Below are 16,265 nucleotides of genomic sequence, written 5' to 3'. Positions count from 1 at the left end.
CTGCAACCAGCCAGTGAACATTTTTATACACATTTCTTTGTGAACATATGTTTTCATTTCTCTTGGGTAAATAAAAAGGAGTGAAGTTGCTGAGTCATAGGGTAGGCATATGTTTAATTTTACAAGAAACTGCCAAACTTTGCAAACTGCATTCCCAAAGTGGTTGTATAACATAATTTTATACTCCTACCAGAAGTTTAAATGTTTAAATGCACAGTTTAAATGTTACTAAGAATATAATGAACAACTTCATGTGAATAAATTTAAAATAGATAGGGGAGGCTAGTGGGGAGCGGGGAGAGGGAGAGGCTGGTCAGCGGGTACAAAGTTACAATTAGATAGGTATAAGTTCAGGTGTTCTCTTGCACAGTAGGGTGACTATGGTTAACAGTGTTATACATTTCAAAACAACTAGAAGAGAGGATTTTTAGTCTTCTTACCACAAACAAATGATAAATGTATGAGGTGATGGATATGCTGAATGCCCTAATTTGATTTTTTAGACAATACATATATGTATTGACACATCACACTGTACCCATAAATATGTACAATTACTATGTGTCAATTAAAAACAAAAATTTAAAAGTGAATCCACCCACCCCGCCAAAATAGAGGAAAAGGGGATATCCTTTTCTCCCCCATATTGTAACACATAAATATCTAGAAAAATGCAAGGCTAATGAAGCTGGATTTTGAAGAAGAAAACTGAAATAATCCTATAACTATCAAATTCAAACACTAGTTTAAAATTTTTCTATTAAACTAACAAAAACTCCTCAATTCTATATAGTTTTATAGGCAGGTCTAATATAGCAGTCCCCAAACTTTTTCACACCAGGGACTGGTTTCATGGCAGACAATTTTTGCGTGGACGAGGATTGGAGATGGTTTTGGGATAAAACTGTTCCACCTCAGATCATCGGCGTTAGATTCCCAAAAGGAGCTCACAACCTAGATCCCTCACATGTGCAGTTCACAATGAGGTTCGTGCTCCCATGAGAGTCTAATGCCACCACTACTCTGACAGGAGGTGGAGCTCGGGTGGTCATGCTCACTCGCCCCCCCCACCCTGCCACTCACCTCCTGCTGTGTGGCCCAGTTCCCAACAGGCCACAAACTGATACGGGTCTGTGACCGGGGGCTTGGGGACCCCTGGTCTAACAGACATTTAATTCTAATCTTAGGGACCGTGACACCAAAAGATAGACCAGAAAAGAGACCCTGCATATATGGAAACTTGATGAATGTATGACAAAAATGTTGGCTGCTGGTCAGTGGGGAAAGGTGGTTCTGTGACAGTGTTTTCCCTGTAGAAAAATGAAATGAGACTGCCTCTGACTTGCAGCACACAAAAAAAGTTCTGAATTGAAGTCTTAAATATGACAGGTACAATTGGACAATTTTTAGAGAAAATAAAGGAGTATCAATAAAAAGACAACTTAGTAGAAAAATGGGCAGATGACACCAACATTTTTACAGAAGAGGAAATAGTAAAATAAACATTTGGAGGGAGTGCATTCCTAATCACAGAAATTTAAATTCACAGCTACAGTGAGACACTCCTCTGCACCTCCTAGTTTGACACATATTTTAGCCTCTCAAGAGTCCATATTTAATGAGGATGTCGCCAGTAGAGATCCTTAATCACTGCAGATATGAAGAAATATAAGCACTTTGAAAATAATTTTGGCCATTCTCTGGCAAAGTTGAAAAAACATGCAGACTTTGAAACCTAGCAGTTGCTGGTGGGTGTATTTACTAGAGGAATTCTTGAACGTGTCTGTGTATCATGTGTATGAGTGCTCTTAGCATTGTCTTTCATGCTAGCAAAGTACTGCAAACAACTTATCACATTAGAATTGATAGATAAATTGCTGTGTACGTATGGAGTGGAATACAAAAGCAGAACTTTTACCGGTGCATTAGCAATTGTAAAAAGGTCAAAAACATTCTAAACTCCACATTGTTTAGGAATATATTTGTGTACAATAAAATTATAACAAAGAGTAATATGATGATAAACACAAAGTTCAGAAGGCATTGGAGTCAGGTACGCAGAGTGCTTCCAGTGTCTTATTAATGCTCTCTTTTTTTTTTGACCGAGTTTTGCTCTTGTCGCCCAGGCTGCAGTGAAGTGGCACAATCTCAGCTTCCTTCAACCTCTGCCTCCCAGGTTCAAGCAATTCTCCTGCCTGAGCCTCCTGAGTAGTTGGGATTACAGGCGCCCGCCACTACTCCCTGGCTAATTTTTTGATTGATTTTTTTTTTTTTTTTTAATAGAGAGGGGGTTTCACCATATTGGCCAGGCTGGTCTTGAACTCTTGACCTCAGGTGATCTATCCACCTCAGCCTCCCAAAGTGCTGGGATTATAGGTGTGAGCCACCGCACCTGACCAGTGCTCTCCTTCTTAAGTTGTACTGTGGTCCTATGGGCAACCCTTTTATTATGCATATGTATATTATGCATATATAAATGTTGTCGTGTATAAAATAACTCATCATAGATCAATTCTGATGCCAAAATAAATGTTATGTTCAGTAAGAGTAGATAGCTTGGATATACGGTTCTTAATTAAACTTAAAAAAAAAAAAAATCTGTTGGTCCTGAGAGCTTAAGGAAGATTTTATTTAAACTAATAAGACCTTTAGATATTGTGTCTTTTATAAAAGCAGAACTAGACCAGGTGCAGTGGCTCACGCCTGTAATCACAGCACTTTGGGAGGCCGAGGCGGGCGGATCACGAGGTCAGGAGATCCAGACCATCCTGGGTAACACTGTGAAACCCTGTTTCTACCAAAAATACAAAAATAGCCGGGCATGGTGGCGGGAGCCTGTAGTCCCAGCTACTCGGGAGGCTGAGGCAGGAGAATGGCGTGAACCCAGGAGGCAGAGCTTGCAGTGAGCTGAGATCGTGCCCCTGTACTCCAGCCTGGGCGGCAAAGCGAGACTCTGTCTCAATAAATAAATAAATAAAATGCAGAACTACTTTTTGCAGATCACTGGTTTTTCTAAAAATCATGGTGAGCTGAGTTTAGGTGAGTAGGGATTTATGTATATTGGGGTGGTGGCAGAATTGTGGGTAACAGTGTTATGGGTCTGGTCTGGAAGTATTATTGGAATACTTTTTACTAACTTCTGTTCCTACTGTTTCTATTTTATAAATTAGTAGCAACAAAGACAGCAAAGTATTTACTATGTGCCAGTCATTATACTGAGTGTTTAATGTTATCTTCTCTCTCATTCTTATAATAAACCTTTGAAGTATAGATATTATTTCCCCCATTTTTACAGGTGAGAAAATTGAGGTCTTAGGTTAAAAAACTTGTCTGAGCTTACACAGCCATAAGTGGGTTCAGCCAGTGTTTTGGGTGTATTAATGCCTAACAAACTATCTTAAAACTTACTAATCTAAAAACTATGTGTAGGCTGGGCACGGTGGCTCACACCTGTAATCCCAGCACTTTGGGAGGCCAAGGTGGGTGGATCACTTCAGGTCAGGAGTTCGAGACCAGCTTGACCAACATGGTGAAACCCCGTCTCTACTGAAAATACAAAAATTAGCCAGGCATGGTGGCACATGCCCGTAAATCCCAGCTACTCGGGAGGGCGAGATAAGCGAATCACTTGAACCTGGGAAGCAGAGTTCAGCCTGGGCAACAAAAGCAAAACTCTGTCTCAAAAAAAAAAAAATCTATATCTACAATTCAAATTTAGTCCATTGCCTGTTTTTGAAAATGAACTTTTATTGGATCACAGCCAGATTCACTCTTCTGTGGATTGTTTGTGGCTGCCTTCACACTACAATGGCAGAGTTGAACAGTTGGCCCATGAAGCCAACAGTAGTTACCATCTGGCACTTCACTGAAGTTTGCCAGCCCCTGATTGACAATGGCCATTGTTTTATTTGCTTACAGTTTTGCTTTGGGCAATTCTGTTCGTTTAATGGCTGAGCTAGGGTGGAAGGTCTAAGATGACTGTTTTCATCTATCTGGTGCCTTGTTCCTCCTGCATGTGGCCTCTTTTTAAGTGGCTAGCTTGGGTTTGCCTGTTGTTCAGTAGTCAGAATTTCATGTGACAGTTGATGTCCAAGAGGGAGCATTGCAGGAGGTGTAAAGCAGAAGCTGCAGATACCCTGAGACCTGGCCTTTCACTCCTTCATGCTCTGTTGATCAAGCCGGTTATAGGGGGCTATCCCAGATTCAAGGGAATGGAAGTAGGGAAGAGTGGGAAAGAATTGGTGGCTGTTACTAATCCACCAGAGCCAAGAGTTGCACTCAGGTCATTGTGAATCTGAAGACAAACTCTCAGTATGTTTGTCAGTTTTGTAGTATTAAACAAAGAATTATGGAAGAAGAGTAGACTTTCCTGCCAATGGCTTCTGTTAACATACAGAAAACTGGGGGCCGAGAATGATGGGTGCACCTGTAATCCCAGCACTTTGGGAGGCTGAGGTGAGAGGACTGCTTGAGCCCAGGAGTTCAAGACCAGCCTGGGCAACATAGTGGGACCCCACCTTTACAAAAAATTTTCAGAACTAGCCAGGCATAGTGGCATACACTTGTAGTCTCAGCTGTTTGGGAGACTGAGGTGGGAGGATCACTTGAACCTAGGACTTCGAGGCTGTAATGAGTGCTGAGCATGCTACTGCACTGCAGCTTGGACAACAGAGTGAGACCCTGTCTCAAAAAAAATTTTTTTAAAGAAAAAAAATTGAGGTATGCTTTGGAAATTGATAATAACACCTTACAGATGTATAGTATTTTATAGTTTTTATAAATGCATTCACAGATATTTTCTTGCTTGAGCCTCATAATAAAAAGGAGAGCATTCTTTTATTCCATTTATCATTGAGGAAATGGTCTCTGGAAGGTTAACTGACTTGCCTGAGATCTTATGACTAGTAAGAAAGAAGCTCAAACTAGAACCAAGATCTGTCTTCAGATCCCTGTGTGGGATAGTACTGTATATTACTACAATTATTTAAATTAATACACTGAATAATCTTGCTGTATCCTACAAGATTATTAAAGGCCTATCAGATAGATTAAAATTCAGAAAATACAGCTAACAATGAAGAGCTTATCCCCAGTGATGTTAAATAACAGCACACTACTAAATAAAGATAGAGTAAGGTGATTAAAAGGCAGCAATGCTTTTGGTTGCTTTAGCAAAAGTAGGAGAACCAGCAAGATAGCAGTTAAAGTGAAAGTATATGTAGGGGTTTGCAAGACTGTGCACAGGGGTAAGAAGTGAGTACGGCGCCTCCTGTCTGATTGTTCAGCTGTAGCTATCTTTTACAATTTGGTGAGACTATTTTTGTGGCAGGCTTTCAGAACCCTGGACCTACAGCCAAAATATGAATAACCAGCATATTAACTTATCTTAATATTCTAGATACTTCTGACACTGTGGACGTTTGGTGTCTAGAAGGAATGAAAACCAGTGACATCAAAGAGTTGAATATTGTTTTGCCTGAATTTGAGAAAACCCACCTAGAGCATAAGTAAGTCTTTTGATGTGGTGTATTTACCTGATGAATTTCCCTTGAAGCACTGTTTTTGCTCATCATACAGTTTTGTTATGTACTATTTTCATTGTCATTGTTTTAGATATTTTTACGTTTATTATAATTGTTTCTTTAATTCTTTGAATTCATATGTTTTTAAATGTCCCAAATATGTAGACTTTTAAATTTATATTTGTGTATTAACCTTCTATCTTAAATATGTTGTGGTCAAAGATCATGGTCTGGTGATATATATATATATATATTTTTTTTTAAATTTTGAGGCTTTCTTTATGACCTGGTACATGATCTGTGTGCAATTTCTAATCATTGGATCTAGATAGACTCTAATTATTGGATCTATGTTCAGTATTTCTTGGTACTTCTATTCATTTGTGCTGTATATGTTTAGAGACTATTAGGAAAATCGTGTGTAAAATTGCTCTGTCTTGCAGACTGAACATTTTAGTTGGTCACGCACTCTATTCCTAAACATACTTTGTCTTAAAATTTATTTTACCTGATACTAATATGCATCATAGTTTTCTTTTGCTAGCATTTGCCAGATTTTTTTTTGTTTGTTTGAGATGGAGTCTCGATCTGTCCTCAGGCTGGAGTACAGTGGTGAGATCTCGGCTCACTGCAACCTCCACCTCCCAGGTTCAAGCAATTCTCCTGCCTCAGCCTCCTAAGTAGCTGGGACTACAGGTGTGTGCCAACATGCCCAGCTAATTTTTGCATTTTTAGTAGAGACAGGGTTTCACCATGTTGGCTAGGATGGTCTCGATCTCCTGACTTCGTGATCTGCCCACCTTGGCCTTCCAAAGTGCTGGGATTATAGACGTGAGCCACTGCGCCTGGCCAGATTTTACATTCTTTTTAATTTCTTTTACTTCCAACCTTTTTGCTACCTTAAATTTTTATTTCTTTATTCGTCTTTTTAAATCCAGTGTATCAGTCTTTGAATTTCAACTCGAGTTGAGTCCATTAGCATTTATTGTAATTATTGATATATCTTGAACAATATGTTAATATATTGTTACTTTTTTATTCTACTTTTTGATGTTCTGAATTTTTTTTAACTTAAAAAAATTGTATTTATAACTCACCACCTTTAATTCTAAATTAAGGTAGATAGAATTTCCCCTTCTGTTGTGTGTGTTTGTCTCTGTTTTTAAGACAATAACAAAGTTTACTTAGGTATTTGATCACTTTTATCTCAGATATTTTCTTGCAATATCCTGTAGATAAGTATTTTCTCTTATTTAAATATTTCACCCACCACCACAGTGTGGCTCTTTATGTTGTAAAACTTCTAAACCTTCTGATTATTTTTATTATACCCTTGAATTTGAATGACAGCTTAGCTGGATATAATATTTTATGTTCTAAATTATTTTCTTAAATACTTTGGAAACTTTATATTCTTTTACATCGAGTGTTGCTTTTGGAAAATTTGATGTCTATCTAATTCTTATTTCTTTGAATGTGATCTGTTGTTTAGCTCTCTCAACTGTTATTTTGTTTCTTTGATATTCTTAAATTTCACTATATTGAGCCTGACCTTTTCATTCCAAGGTTTAAAAAAAAATTTTTTTTAATCTATTGCTGCTGAACAAATTACTTTTTTTAATTCTAAGAATTTAAAATATTTTTATCCTAATTTTCTTTTTTGTTATCTTATTATCCTTTGCTTCATTCACTGGGAGATTTCCTCAATCTAAGAAATTAGATTTTCTAATTTATTCTTAGAAATATCCAGTCTGCCATTTGTCCCATCTGTTGAGTTCTCTATTATATTTGTTTTTTGTTTTCTGTTTTGTTGGTTTTTTTTTGAGATGGAGTCTCACTCTGTCACCCAGGCTAGAGTGCTGTGGTGCAATCTCAGTCCCTGCAACCTCTACCTCCCAGGTTCAAGCAGTTCACCTGCCTCAGCCTCCCTAGTAGCTGGGATTACAGGCACCCACCACCACACCCAGCTAATTTTTTGTATTTTTAGTAGAGACGGGGTTTCACCATGTTGGCCAGTCTGGTCTCTAACTCCTGACCTCAAGTGATCCACCCACTGTTGCCTCCCAAAGTGCTGGGATTACAGGTGTGAGCCATCATGTCCAGCTATTTCTGCTGCTTTTTTTGTGTCTTGTATTCGTGTTTTATGCTGCTAATATCTTCCTTAGAATATCTGTTGGGCTAATTTCAAATTATTGGATCAGCTATTCTAAAATACCTGCTCTGGTAAGGTTTCGGATATAATATGTGTTTTCCTTTTGAAATGGTTGGGTTCCTCCAGCATCTTGTTATTCCAGTCTCTGAGTTTATTTTCCCCTGGGCCTGTCCCTTTCTGTCAGACAGTATGTACAGAAGAAGGCCAAACTCCAGTCTCTGTTAGTGCCTGTGAGTGCAGGGGGTGGGGTAAGCCCTAGGGTGGGCAGCCTCAGCTACTCATCTCACAAAACAGCCTGTCAGGTCAGTACTTCACTCCTCACCCTCCAGAGAGGAGCAGCAGGAAGAAAAGATGGACTCTGTGGGTCATCATTCTCCAGCATGGGGGTTTGACCGGGGAAGGGTGAGGAAACAGCTGCCCAAAGTCAGTCAGCCTCCCATGTTTTTCTCTAGGCCCAAGTCCAACCCCAGTTTCAGTCTTGATGAGGACACAGGGACCGAGGTCTAAGTTGCTGCAGGGGGCAGGGGAGCGGGGGTGGAGCAGGCACACTGTTGATGAGATCGGTGATGGGAAGAGGCAGGAGTCAGTTTCCCACAGCTGTCTATTCCTGCCCTGGCCACAGCGCCACTCCTCACAGCAGTCATCCTCTCTACATGACCTCACCCTCAGGGTTTTCACAGCTTTCTCCATTTTCTCTGTGGTATTCCCTCTGTAGTTCTGGGTGAGCTTGGGGAAAGGAGCCAGCCTGTCATGCCAATTCATCATCATCATTGTGGGAGGTACCTGTTTTACTCTTCTGTATATTCCAGAGCCAGTTTCCTGTTAAAACTAGCACAGTTAACACACCCAAGACCATCTTGCTTGTGTTATCCTTTTCCTATTCACAAATCTCTTATAGGAAGCTTATTATAGATTTCTGATGTTTTAGGGAAAATGGCATTGTCCCCTTCTAAATCATTTCTTATGTCAAGAACTTACTACCCAGTGGGTAGTAAGGACACAGGGACAGAGGTCTGAGTTGCTGCAGTGGGTAGTAAGTTCTTGATATAAGAAATGATTTAGAAGAGGCATAGTATTTTTCTTAGACTTATATAACATTGCAGTACAACTTTGTATTTTTGTCATACCAAATAATTCTGGTGAATCACTGATCTCATTTTGTTTCCTTGACAATGTGGTGTTCTCAGCCACGTGAAACACTTCACTCTTTCAAAATTAAGTCAACAACTATTTAAGGGTCTGTTTTTAATATCCTGTACCTAGCACTCAGACCTGAATAGCTTCACTGTTATATCAGTATAAACTGACGATAAGCAGTTTATGTATAAGTAGGGAAGTATGTCATGAAATGCAACATTACAAACGCTTAGAATATTCTATAGCTGATTCAATTAATTGAATTTTGCCAGATGTTTAAGTTGCTAGAATTTGGAAGAGCTGTCTTGTGTAGACCATCACCTTTGTAGTTGAAAGAATCTATCGATTTATCATTACAAGCCATATGCGGAGAGGCCTGACCAGCTTTTCTTATTTAAAAAAAAAAAAAAAAAAAATTTCTTTAGATGGGGTCTCACTGTGTTGCCCAGGCTGGTCTCCAACTCCTGGGTTTAGGGGATCCTCCCACCTCAGCCTTCAGAGTAGTTGAGATTACAAGCATGTGCCATGATGACTGGCTATATTTAAAAAATATTCTAACATCTGAAAATAATGATTTGATATTTATATTGCATTAGAAATTCTTTTTTTTTTTTAAGTGGGACCTATGTAAATTTTTAATTGTGCTAAAATACACATAACATAAAATTTGCCATTAAGTGTTTTTAAGTGCACAGGTCAGTAGTGTTAAGTATATTCATGTTGTTGTGCTACCAGTCTCCAGAACTTCTTTATCTTGCACAACTGACATTCTGCACCCATTAAATCACAATGTTCTATTCTTCACCCCATCTCTAGTGCTTGGCAACCACCCTTCTACTTTCTGTTTCTATGAATTTGACTACTTCGAATACTTCACATAAATGGAACCATCCAGTATTTGTCTTTTTGTGACTGACTTATTTCACTTAGCATGTCCTCAAGGCTCATCTGTGTGATAGCATACATCAGAATTTCCTTCTTTGTTAAGGCTGTGTTTGTGTGTACACAGATGACCATTCTTCCATTCACTGTTTACCCATTCATTCATCAGCGGACACTTGGGTTGCTTCCACCTGTTGGCTGTTGTGAATAATGTTGCTATGAACATGCATCTATAGAAATACCTCATTATTCATGATTTTTTTTGTTTAGTTCAATGTGTAATAACAAGTTACAACTTTTTTTTTTTAATTAAATGTCTTCTTTTGAGATAATTGTAGAATCACATGCAGTTGTGAGGAATAATATAGGGATTTTATCATATGTATAGGTTTGTGTATTGCATCACCGCCAGAATTCTTGTGTTCTCATGCCCCGTCTGTCCTCATGTTGCCCTTTTATAGCTACACCCACAGCCCCAAGCCCTGGAAACCACTAACCTGTTCTCCGTTTCTGTCATTTCATCATTTCAAGAATGTTATATAAATGAAACTCTATAGTGTGCAACATTTTGGGATTGGCTTTTTTCCACTCAGCATAATGCCTTGGAGATTCATCCAAGCTGTTGTATGATTCCATTCCACTACATTGCTAGGTAGCTTCCATGGTATGGATATACCATGGTTTGACATTCACCCGTTGAAGGAATTTGGGTTGTTTCTAGTTTTGGGCTGTTACACACACAGTGCTGTGAACATTTGTATACATTTTTTTGTTTGAACCTGAGCTTCCATTTCTCTGGGATAAATGCCCAAGAGTGCAGTTGTTGGGTTATATGGTAATTGCATGTTCAGTTTTGTAAGGGACAGACTGTTTTCCACAGTGTATGATCCAGATTCTATGCATCCTTGCCAGCATTTGGTGTTCTCACTAATTTTTATTTTAGCCATTATGATAGGTGTGAAGTGTAGAAATATTTTCTCTTTATTGTGTGTTAACTGTGTGCACTTTGTTAAGCAACCCATCTCTGGAACTAAAGCCTTATGAAATGGTAGCTTTGTACCCATTTGAGCAATGACTCCTCATTCCTCCCTCCCCCAGCAATCACTATTCTACTTTGTCTCTGTAAATCTAACTGCTCTGGGTACCTCATATGAGTGGAATCATACAATATTTGTCCTTTTGTGACTGTCTTATTTCACTCAGCATGGTGTCCTCAAGGCTCACCCATGTCATAGCATGTGTCAGAATTTACTTTTTAAGGTGGAATCATATTCAGTCATATGAATACCCATTCATGTCACTTAACAACAGGGATGTGTTCTGAGAACTGCATCCTTAGGCAGTTTTGTCATTGTGTTAACGTAGAGTGTACTTACACCAACTTAGATGGTGTAGCCTAGTACATGCCGTGGCTATATGATGTGTTGCCTGTTCCTCCCAGGATACACACTTGGACAGCAAGTTCATTCAATACTATGTCACTGTATTGAATACTGTAGGTAATTGTATCATGATGGTAAATTGTGTATCTAAACATAGAAAAGGTACAGTAAAAATATGGTATAAAAGATAAAAAATGAGCCTGGGCAACATGATGAGACCCATTTTCTACAAAAAAGTTAAAAATTAGGCAGGCATGGTGGCATATGTCTGTAATCCCAGCTACACGGGAGGCTGAGGCAGGAGGATCACTGGAGTCGAGGAGTTTGAGGCTGCAGTGCGCCATGATCACACTACTCAGTCCAACTTGGGTGACAGAATGAGACCTTATCTCAAAAAAAAATAAATAAAAGATAAAAAATGTTATACCTGTTTGGGGCACTTGGTAATTTATTATCAAGTTTTATGCAGTATACCTAACTATATACACAACTAGGCAACACTATAGGTTTGTTTACACCAGCATCGCGGCAAGTATGTGAATAATGCATTGTGCTATGACATTTTGATGGCAACAGTGTCACTAGGTGATAAGATAGTTTTAGCTCCATTGTTTTATGGGTCTACCATTGTATGTGCCATCCATTGTTGACTGAGACATTGTTATATGGTCATGATTTTAACACATTCTCTTTATCCACTCATCTATCAGTGGACACTTGAGTAGTTCCCACCTTTTGGCTATTGTGAATAATGCTGCTACACACATTGATGTACAATTGATATTCAAGTCCATGCTTCCAATTCTTTTGTGTATATGCCTAGAAGAGGAATTGCTGGATCATGTGGTAATTCTATGTTTAATTAATTTATTTTATTTTTTGTTTTTTTTGGAACTGCCAATACTGTTTTCCACAGTGACTATATCGTTTTACATTTCCACCAGCAACACAGGGGTTCCTATTTCTGTACTTTCTCACCAACACTTGTTGTTTTCTGTTTTTTAAAATAATAGCCATCTTAATGGGTGAGTGAGCCAAGCCAGAAGAATCAGAGACTGGCCACCAGATCTCTTCTTCCCAGCGACAGAGACCGGAGGCAGTTTCTTTTAGTCAGTTTTATAGTTTCTGAAGAACTATCACCTGATTTATGGCTACTTTTTGGCTAGTCCAAATGTGTTACACAGTTGCTCCTCCTTTTGCTAACAGGCAGAGAGGGAGGGAATAAAGTCTACTGGGTCTTTCAGGTAGTAGGAAAAGACTGGGATTAGCCATAAGCATTTCTACCTTACTTGGTATCACCTGTGAGGTTGTTTAGTATCAGGGAATTAAGATGACCCCGTACCAGAGGGCTTACAGAAAAATGTATTTGTTCTTTTTCTTTTGCTGATACGTGTTTCCAGTATTTTTTTCAGGCTGAACATTGCCATCTTAGTTAAAATGGTGTTCTCATATGTTCATCACAGCACTATCCATGATAGCAAAGACAGAATCAACCTAGGTGCCCATCAACTGTGGGTTGGATAAAGAAAATATGGTATATGTAGACCATGGAATACTGCACAGCTATAAAAAAGAACAAAATCATGTCCTTTGTAGCAATATGGATGCAGCTGGAAGTCATTATCCCAAGTGAATTATTGTAGGAACGGAAAACCAAATACTGCGTGTTCTCGCTTATAAGTGGGAGCTAAACATTGGGTACACATGGACATAAAGATGGCAACAGTAGATCCTGGAGATTCCTAGAGGGAATAGGGATTCAAGGACTGAAAAACAACCTGTTGGGTATCATGCTCGCTACCTGAGTGATGGGGTCAGTTGTACCCCAGACTTCAGTGTCATGCAGTATGCCCATATAACAAATCCCTTAATCTAAAAAATTGAAATTATAAAAAAATGAGATTAAAGATTTTTTAAAATAAAAAAGGTATATGCCAAATTGTATGTACATGTTTGTTTATATGCTAAGCAAATGAAACACCTTTCAAAATCCATCATGGTACTTAGACTTTTTTTTTTAATTCCTCTACAGAGAAAGAACAGAATCTAAAGTTTGTAGGGCAGCCATCGACACATTATACGTTAATGTTAAAGAACAAGTCATCAAACTGGTAAGCTCACTGACATGAATTTGTTGGTCTAAGGTTTTTTTCACTAATCCTGAAGCAGCATATTGTTGTCTTAGAAAAGCTTGCATTTGTTGGCAGTATGGTAATAAACTCATTAGAACTGTTCATATTCCACATAACTGTTTTTAACTGAATGTGATACATGTGAAACTAACATTTACTTTTGGAGAATAATGTACATATGTATTTTTTGTTTTGTGTAGCTTAAAGAAAGCCAGATGTTGAAAAATCTGAAAAGGAAGAATGCTAAGGTAAATGATGTATGTGATTAGAGTCATAGAGTCAATACTAACATGTAGAGTTATGTGAAGACTTGACTCTGGGTTTACAGCCTTTAGAGTGTGAGTAGATTTCATAATCTTGTCAGGCTTTTATTTGGTTGATCTCATGGTTGGTATGGTTGGTATTATTAATGCAAGGTAAGGAATGAGGATCCTAGTCACTTTTGTTTCCTAAGGCTGCACAAGTGTCAAAATAATTGTTTTTATAATTAAAGACAGAAATTTAAGCCTTTTATTAATGTCACAAAGTTAGCTTTTAAAAGACTACCAAGTCCAAAATGACCACTTATATGGATAAATATTAATATATATTTATTGCTTTTGCGGACGTCGAAAAGCACAACCTTTTAGAATAAAGAACTGTCCCAGGTAGGACAGCCTGGGAAGAATACTGGGTTAAGGGTCAGGAGACCTCATGTCTAGTCCTGGCTCTGTTGCTTCATTGCTATACCACCTATAAACTATACACCACTGGGTCTGCAGTGGGCGACAAGCCAGCCAACACGAGAGTCTCCTTTGCTTACCTGGAAACGGCTGGACCAAATGCCTCTGAGCGTCAGAGGTGAATCCAGGAGTGGAAGTCCACCTCTGCATTTAAAATAGAACTAGACTTGAAATACATACAGTTTCCTTCCAGTGATTGCAAGCTCTGGGATGTTTTTGTTTTTCTTTCAGTTTTAATCTTTTATTGGTCATTTCTGCATTACTTATTACCGAATGGGAACATTATGAATGTCTAACAGTGGAGTATTACGTAGTCACTAAAAGTGACTCGATGACCGAGATAATAAAATACATTGAAATGTTCCTTTTAAAATACAGAGTGGATCACAACACTCCCCTGCTTTGATAGTTTCCTAGTGCACCTAGATAAAATCTCCTCACTTTAGAGGTCACAGGGTCCAGTAAAGACCTGGCCCCTGCTTTCCTCCTGCTTTCCTCTGGTCATTCTGAAGTAGATACCCCTGCTTTTCTTTTCCAGAGTTCTCTCTTCTTTTCCTTTATAGCACATATCACAGGTTGTAAATACATATTGTTTCTGTGTAATGTCTGTCTTCCCCATTAGACCAAAGTCTGTGATGGTAAGAATTGGATCTGTCTTGTTTTCCACTGCACTTCATTACCTGGCAGCGTATGTGGCAGTGCTCAAACAGTTACAAATTAATTTTAACACAAATGATTGTGTTACTTAGATGATTTCAGATATCGAAAAGAAAAGGCAGCGTATGATTGAAGTCCAGGATGAACTGCTTCGGTAAGATACTATCAAATCCTGTTTGAGCACTTACCTAAAAGGATGTAATTATGGTGTGTCATTTAGGGGAGTGACACTTGCTGCTGTGTTGTATTAAAGCCCAGGTTATCTTCAAGCTCCGATACTCAGTGAAGGCAGGGTATGTTGCCTAGTTGCCCCACCTTTTGGCAAAGGAGAATTCCACACTGATCTATCTCCACAGATTTCTCAGCTCTGGCCTTAAGAGATATAATGCCTAGATTCCAGAATTCAGCCGCCTGGGTTGAATTCTAGAATCTACGCATTAAACTGCTTGAACTGCTTGGGTTGAACCCAAGCTCTGCCACTTACTGGCTGCGCAACCTTGACCAAGTTATTTGGTGTCCCAGTGTCTCAGTTGCCTCTTTTGTATATAGGCGTCATCATCATCATCATACCTAGACTTCGGTATTCTCAAGTTCTGCCTCTGTCTTTGGTTACTTTTGCTCACATGTGAAAAACATAGAGTGCTGTGGAAATTAGATGAGTACATATATAGAAAGTGCTGTGGAAATTAGATGAGCACATATATAGAAAGTGCGCCACAGGGACAGGCGCACGCAGTAAGTGCTGTGTAAGTGTTGACAGTTGTTGTTTATGTTGTTACGGTCGAAGGGTATGCCTTGGAGTGGCATGCATGTGAATCCACTCCCAAGTGTGGGCCAGGTGAACTTACCAGGCCCTGCAGGCCAGGGCTGCCCCCAGTTTCTGGTTAGGAAGACTGGAGCGCACATCAGGTGGCAGCCCACAAGTATGTTTTGAGGCCATGGCTGTCATGAGAGCTAGAGTCTTGGTAATAAAACAGTGCTAGCTGTGCTGTCTGTTCCTGAGCTTAAAAATAGCTTGAGAAAGAAAGTGATATTGTCAGAAAATAATGTGTATAATTAAAAGTTGAAACTTTTAAAAACTCATTCAAAACTAAGTTTTTAAAAAGAGCCTGCTAGGTCAGGCACAGTGGCTCACGCCTGTAATCCCAGCACTTTGGGAGGTCAAGGTGGGCGGATCACTTGAGGTCAGGAGTTCAAGACCAGCTTGGCCAACATAGTGAAACCCCATCTCAAAAATACAAAAATTAACGGGGTGTGGTGGCGCACGCCTGTAATCTGAGCTACTGGGGAGGTTGAAGCACGAGAATCACTTGAACCTGGGAGGCAGAAGTTACGGGGAACCAAGATCATGCCCGTGCACCCCAGCCTGGGTGACAGAGTGAAACTGTGTCTTAAAAAAAAAGAAAAGAGAGACTGCCACAGGAGTTTAAGGGGGAGAAAGCAGTTGTCTAATCTGTTGGTTTCTAAATCGAGTCTCTGGACAGGTGCTGGCCTATGGTAAGGTTTTCATTGACCCAGGCCAAAATAGGAAAACTAAAGGCAAATATAACAAGGAAAGCTGACATTTACAAGCTTCCTCTGTGGCAGGGCACTTTCCTAAACGCTTTCTATGCTAACTCATCATCACAGTCCTATGAGACAAGTGGTTATAGCTATAGTCAGGCCGTGCCTGGTTACAC

General features: G+C 39.2%; 1 protein-coding gene across 3 annotated transcripts in view; it reads left to right on the top strand.

Moving 5' to 3' along the window:
- Positions 1-16,265, top strand: part of CENPU (centromere protein U) — a 44,215-nt gene that overhangs the window by 22,112 nt on the left and 5,838 nt on the right. Inside the window, exons 8-12 of one of the 3 annotated variants that reach the window (XM_012000161.1) lie at positions 5,399-5,507; positions 13,108-13,186; positions 13,408-13,455; positions 14,679-14,740; positions 16,060-16,087. In XM_012000161.1, coding sequence (XP_011855551.1) covers positions 5,399-5,507; positions 13,108-13,186; positions 13,408-13,455; positions 14,679-14,740; positions 16,060-16,087 — 326 coding nt within the window. Of the gene's footprint in view, positions 1-5,398; positions 5,508-13,107; positions 13,187-13,407; positions 13,456-14,678; positions 14,741-16,059; positions 16,088-16,265 lie in introns of those variants that run through there. The other 2 variants (XM_012000160.1, XR_001008247.1) reach the window with 2 other exon arrangements.

Source organism: Mandrillus leucophaeus, unplaced genomic scaffold (genome assembly GCF_000951045.1).
Source record: "Mandrillus leucophaeus isolate KB7577 unplaced genomic scaffold, Mleu.le_1.0 Scaffold62, whole genome shotgun sequence".
Classification (NCBI taxonomy): domain Eukaryota; kingdom Metazoa; phylum Chordata; class Mammalia; order Primates; family Cercopithecidae; genus Mandrillus; species Mandrillus leucophaeus.
This window is presented reverse-complemented; position numbering and strand designations above follow the sequence as displayed.